The 12,590-nt window shown below is 39.8% G+C and overlaps 1 protein-coding gene across 1 annotated transcript in view; it reads left to right on the forward strand.

Annotated features, from left to right (window-relative positions):
• Nucleotides 1-12,590, forward strand: part of DNAH14 (dynein axonemal heavy chain 14) — an 894,889-nt gene that overhangs the window by 291,534 nt on the left and 590,765 nt on the right. The window contains exon 32 of the mRNA XM_085610384.1: nucleotides 4,937-5,005. Coding sequence (XP_085466510.1) covers nucleotides 4,937-5,005 — 69 coding nt within the window. The remainder of the gene's footprint in view (nucleotides 1-4,936; nucleotides 5,006-12,590) is intronic.

Below are 12,590 nucleotides of genomic sequence, written 5' to 3' on the forward strand. Positions count from 1 at the left end.
ATTGATTATCTTTTGGTTCATTCTTCTCTGGTTCAATTTTCTTCTTCTCCGCTTATTCATCCTATTTTAATTTCTGATCATGCCGCAGTGACCTTTACTCTTACGTCCTTTGTCCCTAGGGCACGAGCTCGTTCGTGGAGACTAAACACAGAAATTTTACATGATGAGTCCTTGGTGCGAGAGTTTTCCAATGATATTGAGACTTTTTTTATTGAGAATGTTGGGTCAGTCAGTTCCCCTGTTGTTCTCTGGGACTCTTTTAAATGTACTTTCCGTGGTCAGGTCATTAAATGTATGTCAAGGAGAAACGCAGCCATTAAAAAGGAACTCACGGACTTAGCAGATGCGATCAAACGTCAGGAATCCCTCTTTCGACATTCTCAGGATAAGACCTGCCTCCAATCTATTAAGAATTTAAAGTATTCGTATAATACTATAGTCACCAAGAGAGCTCATATTGGCCTGCAGGCTCAGAAATCTAAGAGATTGCTGTTAAAAAATCGTGCGGGCAAGATTCTTGCAGCCACTTTAAAGTTTCAGGAATCTTCTTGTAATTCTTTCCAAATTCCTTCTATTACTGACCAGCTTGGTAAGAAAAAATTTCAAACTGCAGAAATTCTTGAGGTTTTCCGCGATTTTTATAATAATTTATATACCCCGTCTGCTCAAGCTTCTTTTGAACAATGTCAGGAGTTCTTGAAGTCGGTTCCTTTGAAAGTTGTTTCGGAGGAAGATAATCACTCATTAAATTGTCCGATTACTTCTGATGAAATCATCTCCGCGATTAAAGCTACTCGGTCTGGTAAAGCTCCTGGTCCTGATGGATATCCTATTGCGTTTTATAAAACCTTTATTCCCGTGCTTGTCCCGAAACTCCAATCCGTTTTTGATGCTTTTATTAAGGATGGTTCTGTGTCTGGTTCCGCGGCTGATGCTACTATTGTAGTTATCCCCAAAGAAGGGAAGGATCATGCAGATCCCAAAAATTTTCGTCCCATTTCCCTTCTTAACATGGAAGCTAAGATCTTTGCTAAAATCTTAGCTAAACGTTTAGAGTCTTTTATTCCCCAATTGGTTCATCCCTCCCAAACAGGTTTCGTAAAGGGGCGTCTTGCACGTGATAATATTCGTACTTTTTGTCATATTCTTGGTGCCGCCAAGCGATCTAATCTTCCGGCGGCGGCCTTGGCCCTTGATGCTGAAAAGGCCTTTGATAAGGTCTCTTGGCCTTTTTTAAGAGCTGTTTTATGTGCACATAACCTTGGTGATTCCTTTATTCGTATGGTTATGTCTCTTTACTCCCGACCTAGGGCTAACATACGGGTGAATGGTGCTACGTCTTCCTTTTTTAACCTTTGTCAGGGCACTAGACAAGGGTGTCCTTTGTCCCCTCTCTTATTTTTGTTGTCCATTGATCCTCTCCTCAGATTGATTGACTCACATCCAGATATTAAGGGGTTCTCTTTTGGGTCTCAGCAGATTAAAACAGCTGCATATGCAGATGATGTTCTCATTTTTTCTGATGATATTGCCTTGGCCATCCCTGCTATTTCAGATACGATTTCTCTTTTTTCAAAAGTTTCAGGATACACTCTGAACAAAGATAAGACAGAGATGTTTCCCTTAAATGCTTACTGCTTCTCCTCTCATATGGGTTCGGCGGGCTTTAAATGGCAATCTAAACAGCTAAAATATCTGGGTATCCATTTTTGTTCCACCCTATAAGCTACGGCTACTTATAATGAATCCCAAACTATTCTTAAGGTGAGACGTCTTTTAGAAAATTGGTCTCCGAAGCATATTTCTTGGTGGGGCCGAATGCAGACTCTTAAAATGATGATCACTCCTATTATTAATTTTGTTTCCTCTATGCTTCCAGTAAGGCTTTCTGATTCCTTTTTTCATGAACTTGATTTGCTTACTTCTAAATTTTTATGGAATGATAGAAGGGCTAGGATTGCTTATACATTTTTACGGGAATCTTATGATATGGGTGGCTGTAATTTTCCTGATTGGGGGAAGTACCAAACTGCTGTTCTGGCGTCCCAGGGTGCCCTTTGGTTTTCTTCTCCATCTATTCATGTTCCAGCATGGTTGACAATAGAACAGGAACTGGCCTCCCCACTGCCGACTGCATCTTTTTTAACCACGAATACCCTTTCTATTCCATTCTCTCGCTCTATTATTTTAGACACTATTGCTGCGGTTCGTAAGGTTGATAAGAGAGTAGCAATTCCACTGCATAAAACTAGATGGTCGTCTATTTGGCGCAATTCTAAAATCAAAATTAATATTGACCCTGAGTTGATGTCCTACTGGGCTGGGAAAGGTGTCTCACTTGTTAAACATCTCTATGATTCCAACAATGACCCTTTCCCTTTCTCATCCCTTGCTCAACAATTCTCTTTATCTAATTTAGACTTTTATACTTTTCTTAAGATTAAGGTTGCACTTGCTAAAATACACCTTCATCCTTCTTCCCCTATGATTACGCTTTTTCAGTTATGGATCAGGACTGGTCATGTTGCATCTCGGATTTACAAATTTTTATCGTCCTCCACACTCCTTTCCCAAACTGTCACACAGCAAAAATGTTTACATCATTTTGATCGTAGTGTTACTGCTCATATCTCTTCTGATACCTGGCAAGATATTGGTACATTTTCTCTTCGCAACAAAATTGCCCCCTCTTTAATGCAGTCTAAGTTTTTCTCTATTAATCTTCTTCACTGGACTCCCATTCGTCTGTATTCACTTAATCTCAAAGAGGACAATTTGTGCTGGAGTTGTGGGCTTCTACCAGGCGATTTTCAACATATGTTCCTTGATTGTTCCCTTCTCCAACCCTTTTGGGATTTAGTTCACAAACACCTCATGCTCATCTTTAACATCAAATTCCAACTGTCTTTTTCATTAATTCTTTTGGGTCCGTTGGCGGCCCAAGTCCCTCTGCCTTTAGATCCCATGGAGTTACAGTTGCTGGACCTCTTATTAACTATTGCAGTCAAAGTAATTCTCATGGAGTGGAAATCCTTTTCGTCCGTCTCTTACCATACTTGGTGGGCCTGGGTTTCCTTTCTACGAAGTGCTCATACGTCAATTGACCATGCTCATCTATCCCCTTCTATTTCTTCTGGTGTTTGGAAAGCCTTAGATTCATATATGGAGTTGGCCTCCGAAGGGTTGGTGGAGCAATATCTCTTTGATTTGTCTGGTTAGTGTTGTTTTGTGTGTCGGGTGAATCCTCAGGAAATCCTCTCCTCTTCCTTTTCTTCTCTCTGTCTCTCTTTTTCTTTCCTCCTCTTTTTCCTACTCTTTCCGTCTTTTCTTTCTTCCTTTCCTCTCTTTCCTCTTCTCCCTAGTTTGCCATCTGAGGGTGATACTTTTGATATGTATCTTTGCCAGATATCATTTTGGGTCGTCCCTCCTTAAGTAATTTATTTATCTGATATCTGCGGATTAATGAATGACAATGACTTGTTTTCCTATTATTTAATTTTATTTTAAAGTATCTATTACCTTATTGTCCGTTATCAATTGTATCACTTTTGCTTGTATCTTATGTTTCATAGTTGCGTCTTTAAAATAATAAAATTCTTTTGAAATGAAAAAAAAAAGGGCTTGTGCTCAAGTCTCCATATTAAACTACACATTTAAACTTGACATCATTTTCTAATGGTGACTTTTTACATGCCTTGCACTTATACTATAGCATACTTAGGAATTATTCTGCATGTAGCACATTTCTTACTAAGCATTTTATCATGTTGCTCGTACACTCTGTCCAAGGCTAGGAACATTGAACTCGATGCCCTTGCATTTGGTTGTCCTTTTGGAGACAGGTCTGAGTCTTAAGACAATCAGCACTGAATCCCTGACACAATGCGATTGGAACAGTGCTTATATTATATAAACCCCCTCTGAGCCAAATTTGTCAGAAGGGCACTTCGGCTGAGATTATCCTGGAACGCTAGACCCTGTGACTGAGATGCAGCCCTGCGTACTCTAGCCTTCTTCATGCAAAGGGCAACAGCCTGCTGTACACCAGTTCGACTTCCTGATACATCGTACATAGGATTGGGGGGTTGAGGGTATTCCAACTATGCTCTCACTAGTGTAGGTAGTATTAGATAGAAGTATAAGTATAAATATAATTATATAATCATATAATCCTACAACAATGTGAAAATGGTTGAACTGTTTATTTTTCTCACCATTCTTAGAATGCTTTGTCTCATCCTATCATTGATAACTGGAGCTCACGCTTTTTACACAAGAATACAATTGTTTCAATAAATGTTTGAAAAGGCAATTTGTATCTTTCGTGTGCCTCCCTTGGGCATGCCTGATTAATAACGAAAGGGTAGATCTGTTTCCACGATTTCCTTTGGGAATTAGAGTGGTCGTATTCTGAGGTTGCAGAGACTATCTGGGACCCTGGTAAGGTTAGGGGTTCAGATGGCGCACTGTGAGGTAGCTAGGGATTGGGCCAACATTCTCTGATATGTGTGGACACAGTCCCCGTATTCTGACGGATATGTTTTCCAGACACACAGTCCTCCTTAATTCGTAGGAACTGTATGACATCAAACCTGTTTAAAGTTTCCTAATATTCTGCCTTGACATATAAATGTCACGGTTCTCCTTGACTACCACAATCCCACCTAGTACAACCTGTCAACAAAAAGTCTCAACTAACCTAGAGTCACAAATGCAGTGAGTAGAAGTTTTCATAGAGTTATATTTGTGCTGGCACTAAAACGTTATTAAATGACTAAATAAATAGAAACACGTCTTTTTTATGCTTTTGGAGAAACCATGGTTATCTTTCTTTTTGTATATATACAATCACGGTTGGGGTGGTTTTACCTTGGTATTGACAAGACTTTATTTGTGTATAATTGTTCTGAAATTAAGTTGTCATTTTTCCCCATAGGTTTCTGTTTGAAGGAAGAGAAATCCGTATGAATATGTCTTGTGGAATTTTCATAACTATGAATCCTGGGTAGGTGGCTTTACATCTTTGCTTATTTAAACATGCGAAGCTGTGACATCCTATATCTCTTGCAAAATTCAGGTACATCTCTCCTTCCTTCAGAAGTGAAAGAATTGGTACGCAGGTCTATTTTGTGAATTTATAATATCTTTGTTAATCTGAATTTCTAATGCCTTCAAGATGTCATTCAAGAGCATCCTGTTTAATTTGTTCTTTTTTTGTTCTTGATGAGATTATCTAGTTTAATGTGATTCATATATTTTACATGTGTTGCCATCTGTTGCCAGCCCATGATATATCATTCAGTTTGGCAGTGTCTTTACCAGGGTGCTGGACCCGTGTCAGAGCCACAAAGTCACACTGCCACTTACTGTCCCCAAGAAGCACTCTACCCTACCTACACACTTTACAATCTAAATCTACAATCTGGAATTGAAAAATATAGGAATGACAGAGTTAGCTTGTGACTGCCTTGAACACTCTTCTTGTACCACTGATGGGGCTTCTATCTCAGCAAAATGAAGCAGAGGAGCCACCCAGCTGTGTGTGAGCTGGCTGCTTCTAAGGCTGTGATTGATTACAGACATTTTCCTGTGCTTTCAGGTAAGGGGAAGCTCCCCCTCCTGCAGTCCTCCCGGGCTTTTATTTTGCTGGGGTGGGAATAGCCTTATTACCCTTAGCTGTAGGGCAGTAATGGCTGCTAATTACCCCCCCTGCCCCCTCATGTGCCCATTGTGTTTTTATCCACAGAAAGATTATTTAACAGCTGTTATTGCCTGTTCTCTTCGGGACCCTTTGCCTACGTAACTCCAGCATCTTGTGGACCTTCTACAAATCCGCCTAATAAGACTTTATCTCAACTCATTACTACTTTCATATATGTATCTCCCCCTGCCCACAAACTAACTTATACCCATCCCTTTCCTCTTCTTTTTCCACCTCTGCAAGTGCAGCTACTATCCTGTGCATCTCTTCATGTCCAACGTCTAACCACCCTGCCCTTTTCTCCCTCTTTCTTTCTTTCATGTTTCTCCCTACTGTAACTTTTTACACCACCTCCTAATCATACCTTCACCGCATCCCTCTGCTCTTCCTTCACCTATTTTTTTTTTTTGAAAAACCTTTATTGTGCACATTTACATCATCGTACAACGCACAGTCACCGTCCAGGCGGCGAAGCAGTTAAGCAAAGCGTACGCTTCCAGATATTAGAACACAGCCATTTAGCCGACAACCCGGGGGTCCGGCGGCGTCGTACAGGGTAGCATGCGTACAGAAGGGAGGTGCGTGCGTTGTGAAGGGGGTAGGTGTGTGGTGCTGTTTATGTGCTTTTGATTTTTTGTGGTGTCCCAGGTGCATGTTATCGGTAATAGAGGATGGCGCTATGATCCAGCCCACTCCACGGCTACGCCGGCTGTCACCCAGGCCCCGATCCAGAGACCTATTGGACGTCGCTGTTACCCCAAAGTGTAAAGGCCTCCGGGCAGCCGAGCGCCAGCAGCGTGCTCAGAGCGTGGGCCGAAGCGCGGCAAGGATAGCGCAGTATAGCTCACAGCGACCCATGTGGCAGCGCATAGATCTGGCGAGTCTAGTATGCAGCATCATAGTCCATATCTATCCCGTGTATGCATGGCAATAGTATGTGTTAAGGTTAGGGTCGTGAACTCAAGGAGGGTCAAGGGGAAGGGGGGAAGAAGGGAGGGGGAGATCATTCTGCGGTAGAGCAGGACTGCTCTTCCTTCACCTATGTGTTGTTTCTCTCACTTCTCTCTGCCACTCCACTCAAATCACTTTCTCTAATGTCTTGATGGTTATACATTACAACGCATGCCTTTACCATATGTAGAGTTTTATGTAGCGCGGACTAGACCCAGAGGTATCAGAGCTCTTTACTTAGCACCAGTTACGTTACAGGCGGACACATTCATTTTTGTTAGGCTCTACCGAGACTCAATCCGGTTCCCGGGCTCCGAGGTCGACCACCCTAGCAGTTAGCCACATTCTCATCCATGCATTTTTTTTAAATGACACTTGCATTTATCATGCATCTACCTTTACCATGCAGGTAAGTATAAATATAAATGATATTTCTATATATCTATATATTTATCTATATCTATATACATATATATTCTCGCTACCGATTCCTCCTTCTCACAAGGAAACCAGCACTCACGGGTCGGATTGCAGCAAATTGAATTTATTTGGAACGCGCAACAAACAAACGCGTTTCGGAACTAATCCTTCGTCAGTGTTTACAATTGACACTCGGCGGCAGCATGTTTTTAAGCGTCACGGTTGTGGACATGAAAATAAAAGAGGGGTAGTGCTCATAAAAATACAAGCGTTATTTTGTAATGGTATTTCTATCATCGCATTAATGCCTGAATTTGGTGCTTATATAAGCACTTAACAATTCATAGTATATACAATTTATTTTCCTGCCATAGTAACATCCATGGACATAATCAATATAAATAAATACCATTAAATCAGAGTAATCTTGCCGTGTTTCGGCTTTTGGGCAATCACCTTCTCGTGATTGCCAAAACCCCCTCTATATGTTATTCCTCCGTATATCGGCTTATTTTTTCAATAAACATATTGTACCACACATGATATGTCCTTAAACCAAATATTTAAAAATCATACATATTGCTTCAAATATATTAATCATCCTACTGTCTATGTCCCCAGATGTACTGTCAATTCTTCCCCACTGATTAACCCATGGGGGTCTTTGTTTGAAGGTCAATGATATAACGTGACTCTAATCTTCTTAATCTTAACACCCTATCTCCCCCTCTGATGTTCAATGGGACGCAATCAATGCTAAAAAACTGTAATAGATCCCTATTACTCTTATGTTTGATAGCAAAGTGCCTAGCAACTGGATAATCCTACCAAGTTTTTACCAATGCAGCTGGAACCACCTCTTTAAATGTATCATTCACCGTTAAGGCACTCATTATAAGTGGGCCTGCGAAGGTTGTGATATTTATCGCACCCGTTAAAATCCGCTACTACAGAGACGATGGGGAATAAAATGCGTATTTTGGTGTTTATGCACCAGAGTATGCATGTTCAGGTAACTGCTGGGCATTCTCTCCTGTTACATTCTGTCACATTTCATTGGCCAAAATGTACTTACCATATGAACGTTTTCACACTACTGGGTGCAATGACATTCCCAAAACGTGTCACACCGATCCCTGTACAAACAGTGGTCTTGTATATGGGTCAGAATAAGCCAGGTCACTGGTAATGGAGATCTTAAGGTCTAAAGTCACACCACCTTCTTAAATGGTATTTAAATCCCCAAATGTGTTACCCAGATACTGGCCTAATGTACTGCAAAATGTTCCACGAATCTATAGGGGATAGTAGCCATTCACCTTGCAAAGTAGTCTTTAAATCATTCCAACAGTGACCAGTTTTCCTGGCGCAATATTCTTTGAAATTCAGAATTTTCCAATATGTTCGAATATTTCTTCAGAAGAACCCACAGATGTATTAAGTTGCTCATTAGATCGAATCTAATTTAGGTAAACGTCACTGGATAATGTGATGTCTTAGATGCGCAATGTCCCAGTGAGTGTACCCCAAAAACCAGTTCATTACTGCAAATGTAAGTCCATTATTCATGTGTGATGTGTTCTTTATAGTACTCATTCATGTTCAGTCCTTTTATAGCACATCAATGTAGACATGTTCTTATGTGGCTCAGATGTTGCCTCAGCTTTGGGACTGACTCACAAATGCTGCTCTTTATTCACAAAAGTTTGGGGGACCCCTGACTTAATACATCGCAAAGCATCTAGGAACCCCTGGGTGCTTCCTCTCTATAGAAAACCTATTGGAAAGCTAACTTAATTAAGTTAAAAACTCAGTCAAACTTACAAATGCTGATTCCTTCCAATTTCTAATTTCCTGAGAAGGGACTCCTGTGATAGTGAACCGAGCATGAGTTAGCCTTGTAAAGCCATCAGGCCTTCCTGTAAGATTGCATTTCTTGATGCAAGATATTATCTTAAGTGCTAAATGTGTCGGACACTTTGTCACATTGCTTCATCTGAGTTATGTTTTCCTCTGATAGCATGGAAGCAGCATTTGAGTAAAAACGAACACATACAAAAATATGTCCTTTTTTATTACATCTTTTGTTCCGACCTGAATAAACCATGGTTTCTATTAACAATGGGAAGATTAAAAATTATGTGTTCGACTAGGAACATAAGGCTTCCATCAGTCAACTATCTTTTCGAGCAGCAATTCTTCTTTGTAATACTGCCACCAAGTGGACACCTAAGGGAAATGGCAACATGTTTATCCCTAAAATGTTTTGGGGTCTGGTCATCAGTAAATTTGGTCGCAAAGGTTGGTTTAGGACTAGGTTTACCTGATTTACGACTGCCAAAATACACAAAAGGATTCCTGGCAGGTGTAAGACAATCACCGCAGCGAGGATCTCTGCCACGAAAGCATTCTGCATCTGTAAATCACACTTAGAGGGTTTGGCAGTCTGTGAAGTAACGTAAACACTGCTGTTTGTTGGCATTCACAATTTTGTCTGAGTTAAACAAGCTTTTTTACTTTTCCCTATACTTTACCATAGGCAGGCTCCACAATGAGTGGAGGTCTCCCTACCGTATAATATAGGGAAAATGTAAAAAGTGTATTACATTTTATAATCAATCAGTAAAATATTTTGATGTTAAATATGAATGTAAATAAAATGTATTTATTTATTTTAAATGTAGAACAAAATAAAACAAGTTCCACAGCACAATTAACTACATTTTGAATTAAATATTTCATTAAAATGCATATAAATTTCAATAAAAATATTTTTCTGCAGTTTAAATTAAAAAATAAATTCCAACCAAAAGTAAAACAAAATATTATTAGTCATTAATAATACAGAATTAATTAAAAGTTGTTTAATTGAATTTATACTTTCATAAAAGATTGTTATGATATTTTATATTTAAATAATACATGTTTTATTTTTGATTTTACTAAAACATGAAAGTATATTTATTTTATTCACAATTTTCTTTCAATGAATTTAATATTATATCCTATGAGGTTTTATTTTGATCCCCTTTCTCCATTATTCTCTATACAAGCGTGTTGCAGAATCAGTGGTTGACCATGTGTTGTGCTGGACTTACCACTGTTTCTTTCTGGCAGTAGTAACTTACATTCATGAATTTGGTTCCACAACATTTTTCAGGAGGTGAAATTCTACACTTTTGAATAACTTTTCACTCGGAGTGGTGAATAGCCAAAAGCAGTAAAGTTACTCAAATGTGTGAGTAAACCTGGACACGTAAATTAGTTACAAGTGTAAGTTGCTTTTATGAATAGCCCTGAGAGTCAGTGCATAATTTGAGCCGGTGGTTTCCGGTGCTTGGCATCGGCACTTACCTGCCAACACCTGGTATTTTGACAGTTTGCCACATGTTGCTGCTGTTGTGTTTTTTAGAGATGACAACAGTTGTTTATTAATTCAATATACATTAAAATGACAGGCCTTCCCAGCCATTCTTATAGCTTTGGGGGCCTTGAATAGCCTGAAGGGGTACACTTGAAGGAGTGTGATATTCGTATGTGTGTTTGTACTGTCACCGGCAGTGCTGGCCGGGGCAACGGATGGTGCAAGCTGCAGAGGCCTCCTGACGACAGCCCTGGCACTTATTTCTTTAAGCACTGCAGAGAGTGCTGTTGAATGGTAATAAAACTAAAAGTTTGAAGCATAAGGTTCTGTCATGATCTGTGGACTGCCCATACCTCCTTACAATGGTCTTGTGTGGAGGCACGATTTGCGAAACTGCTTGAATGTACATGCCTTCAGAAGTAGGAAAGGCTGGTAGTATGAAAGGTCTGGGGGTCTCATAGACAGGGAGGTCTCCAGTGTAAATGCTACATGTGTCAGTCACATCAACGGAACTAAAAAGATTATGTGTCACATGAGTCTATGGGACTCTCACAAGACTTGCAAATTGTGGCGACCTCATTGAACTCTTAGAATATAGTTTATTCGTAGTCCTGAGCATCGTTGTTAGAGTATAGGTTATTTGTGGTCCTAAAGATCGTTGTTAGGCAATCAGGTTACGTAGTTGCTACAGCCAGGACCTTGTTGCCAGAATTTTGAAACTTTGCAGATTATTGTTCCATGGAGGTTGACAAATGACTGAATTGAATACAGAGAAGGATTCTAGTACAGTACTTTTTTATAGATTATGGGGCACATGCATCAAGGTAGGCTTTTGTGATTCCTGAATTGTGATTATTAAGGAATCGCAAATAAGGAATCGCAAAAGCCTATGCATGTATGAATCGCTAAAACAATAGCGGTTCCTAAACATTCCTTAATTGCGACTCGCAAATTGTGAGTCGCAATTAAGGTATGGCTTCCCATTCATTCCTGTATGTAATATGAACACATGTTGCGCACACACATGCCCCAAGGGCATGTGTGTGTGTAACCAGGATCTTTGAAAATTCACTTTAGTGCATTTTTCAAAGTATTTGCAAATTACCATCAAGTTCAAATTGATGGTCATTTGCGACCCCTATTTGCGAAACGCTATTTGCGATTCCATCATGCACTTCACTCAGGGAATCGCAATTAGCGATTCCCTAAATGCAATCACAATTAAGTAATCGCTATTTTTGCGATTTCTCAAATTGTGTCAAATGCAAAAATACCAGTCACAAAGGGGCTGATTCTGCTAATCTGCCCGTTTGCGACCGTTTTTTTGCTTGATGCATATGGCCCTCAGACTTTGTGATTGGACACTATTTAATGGAATCATCTCTTATGAGCTCTTACATTTGCAACCTGTTATTTCCACAGGAGGAGTAAAAGAGTTCTTTGCATACACTTTGACAATCTTTACTTTGCTTCATATATGATATTAAGTTTATTCACCTGTCAAGTAGAATATATGTTAAATCTCAGAGGGTATTTGTACAAAACTGAAGGTAGTGCCCATAGCATGAAACGCATGGTAGCTGTGAATACTCTTTGCCTCTCTTACATAGATTATAATTCTTCCTCAGTTCGAGAAAAGCAGAGAGTTCCACCAGACCATAAGGGTCAGAAATACGGAGATTGTTTATAGGTATTTCAAATGCGATATTAGAAAGTAGGTGCTGGAGACAGAATGATAAAAAGATTTAAAGCTTCCTCTTGTCTATAGATTTCAAAACTCCTACAGCGAAGACTGTGCATAGCTGTGTAACCAGGCACAGTGATGATATTTGTCTTTCTTTTATCCAATTCCCCTTTCCCCGGGCCTTTAAACCAATATATTGCTGAGTGTAGGAATTGCAGTGGGTTCATAGAATTGTGAAAACAATTGTCACTCCCTTTGGATGCAAATTGCAAGGTTAGTGCATTCTGAAAATGTCCACTCTCAGCCTTCTTCACGTCTACAATCCAAGGCATCACACAATGTGTTGTCTCACTCCTTCTCTTCATTTCTCTCTATCTCTTCCTTCCTTCTGACCTCTCCCTATTCAATCTCCCAACTTCATTTTCCTTATATATTAAGCTGTAATGGCCCCAAAAGTAACACGCCTACAT

The sequence above is a fragment of the Triturus cristatus genome, chromosome 6 (genome assembly GCF_964204655.1).
Source record: "Triturus cristatus chromosome 6, aTriCri1.1, whole genome shotgun sequence".
In the NCBI taxonomy this organism is placed as follows: Eukaryota; Metazoa; Chordata; class Amphibia; order Caudata; family Salamandridae; genus Triturus; species Triturus cristatus.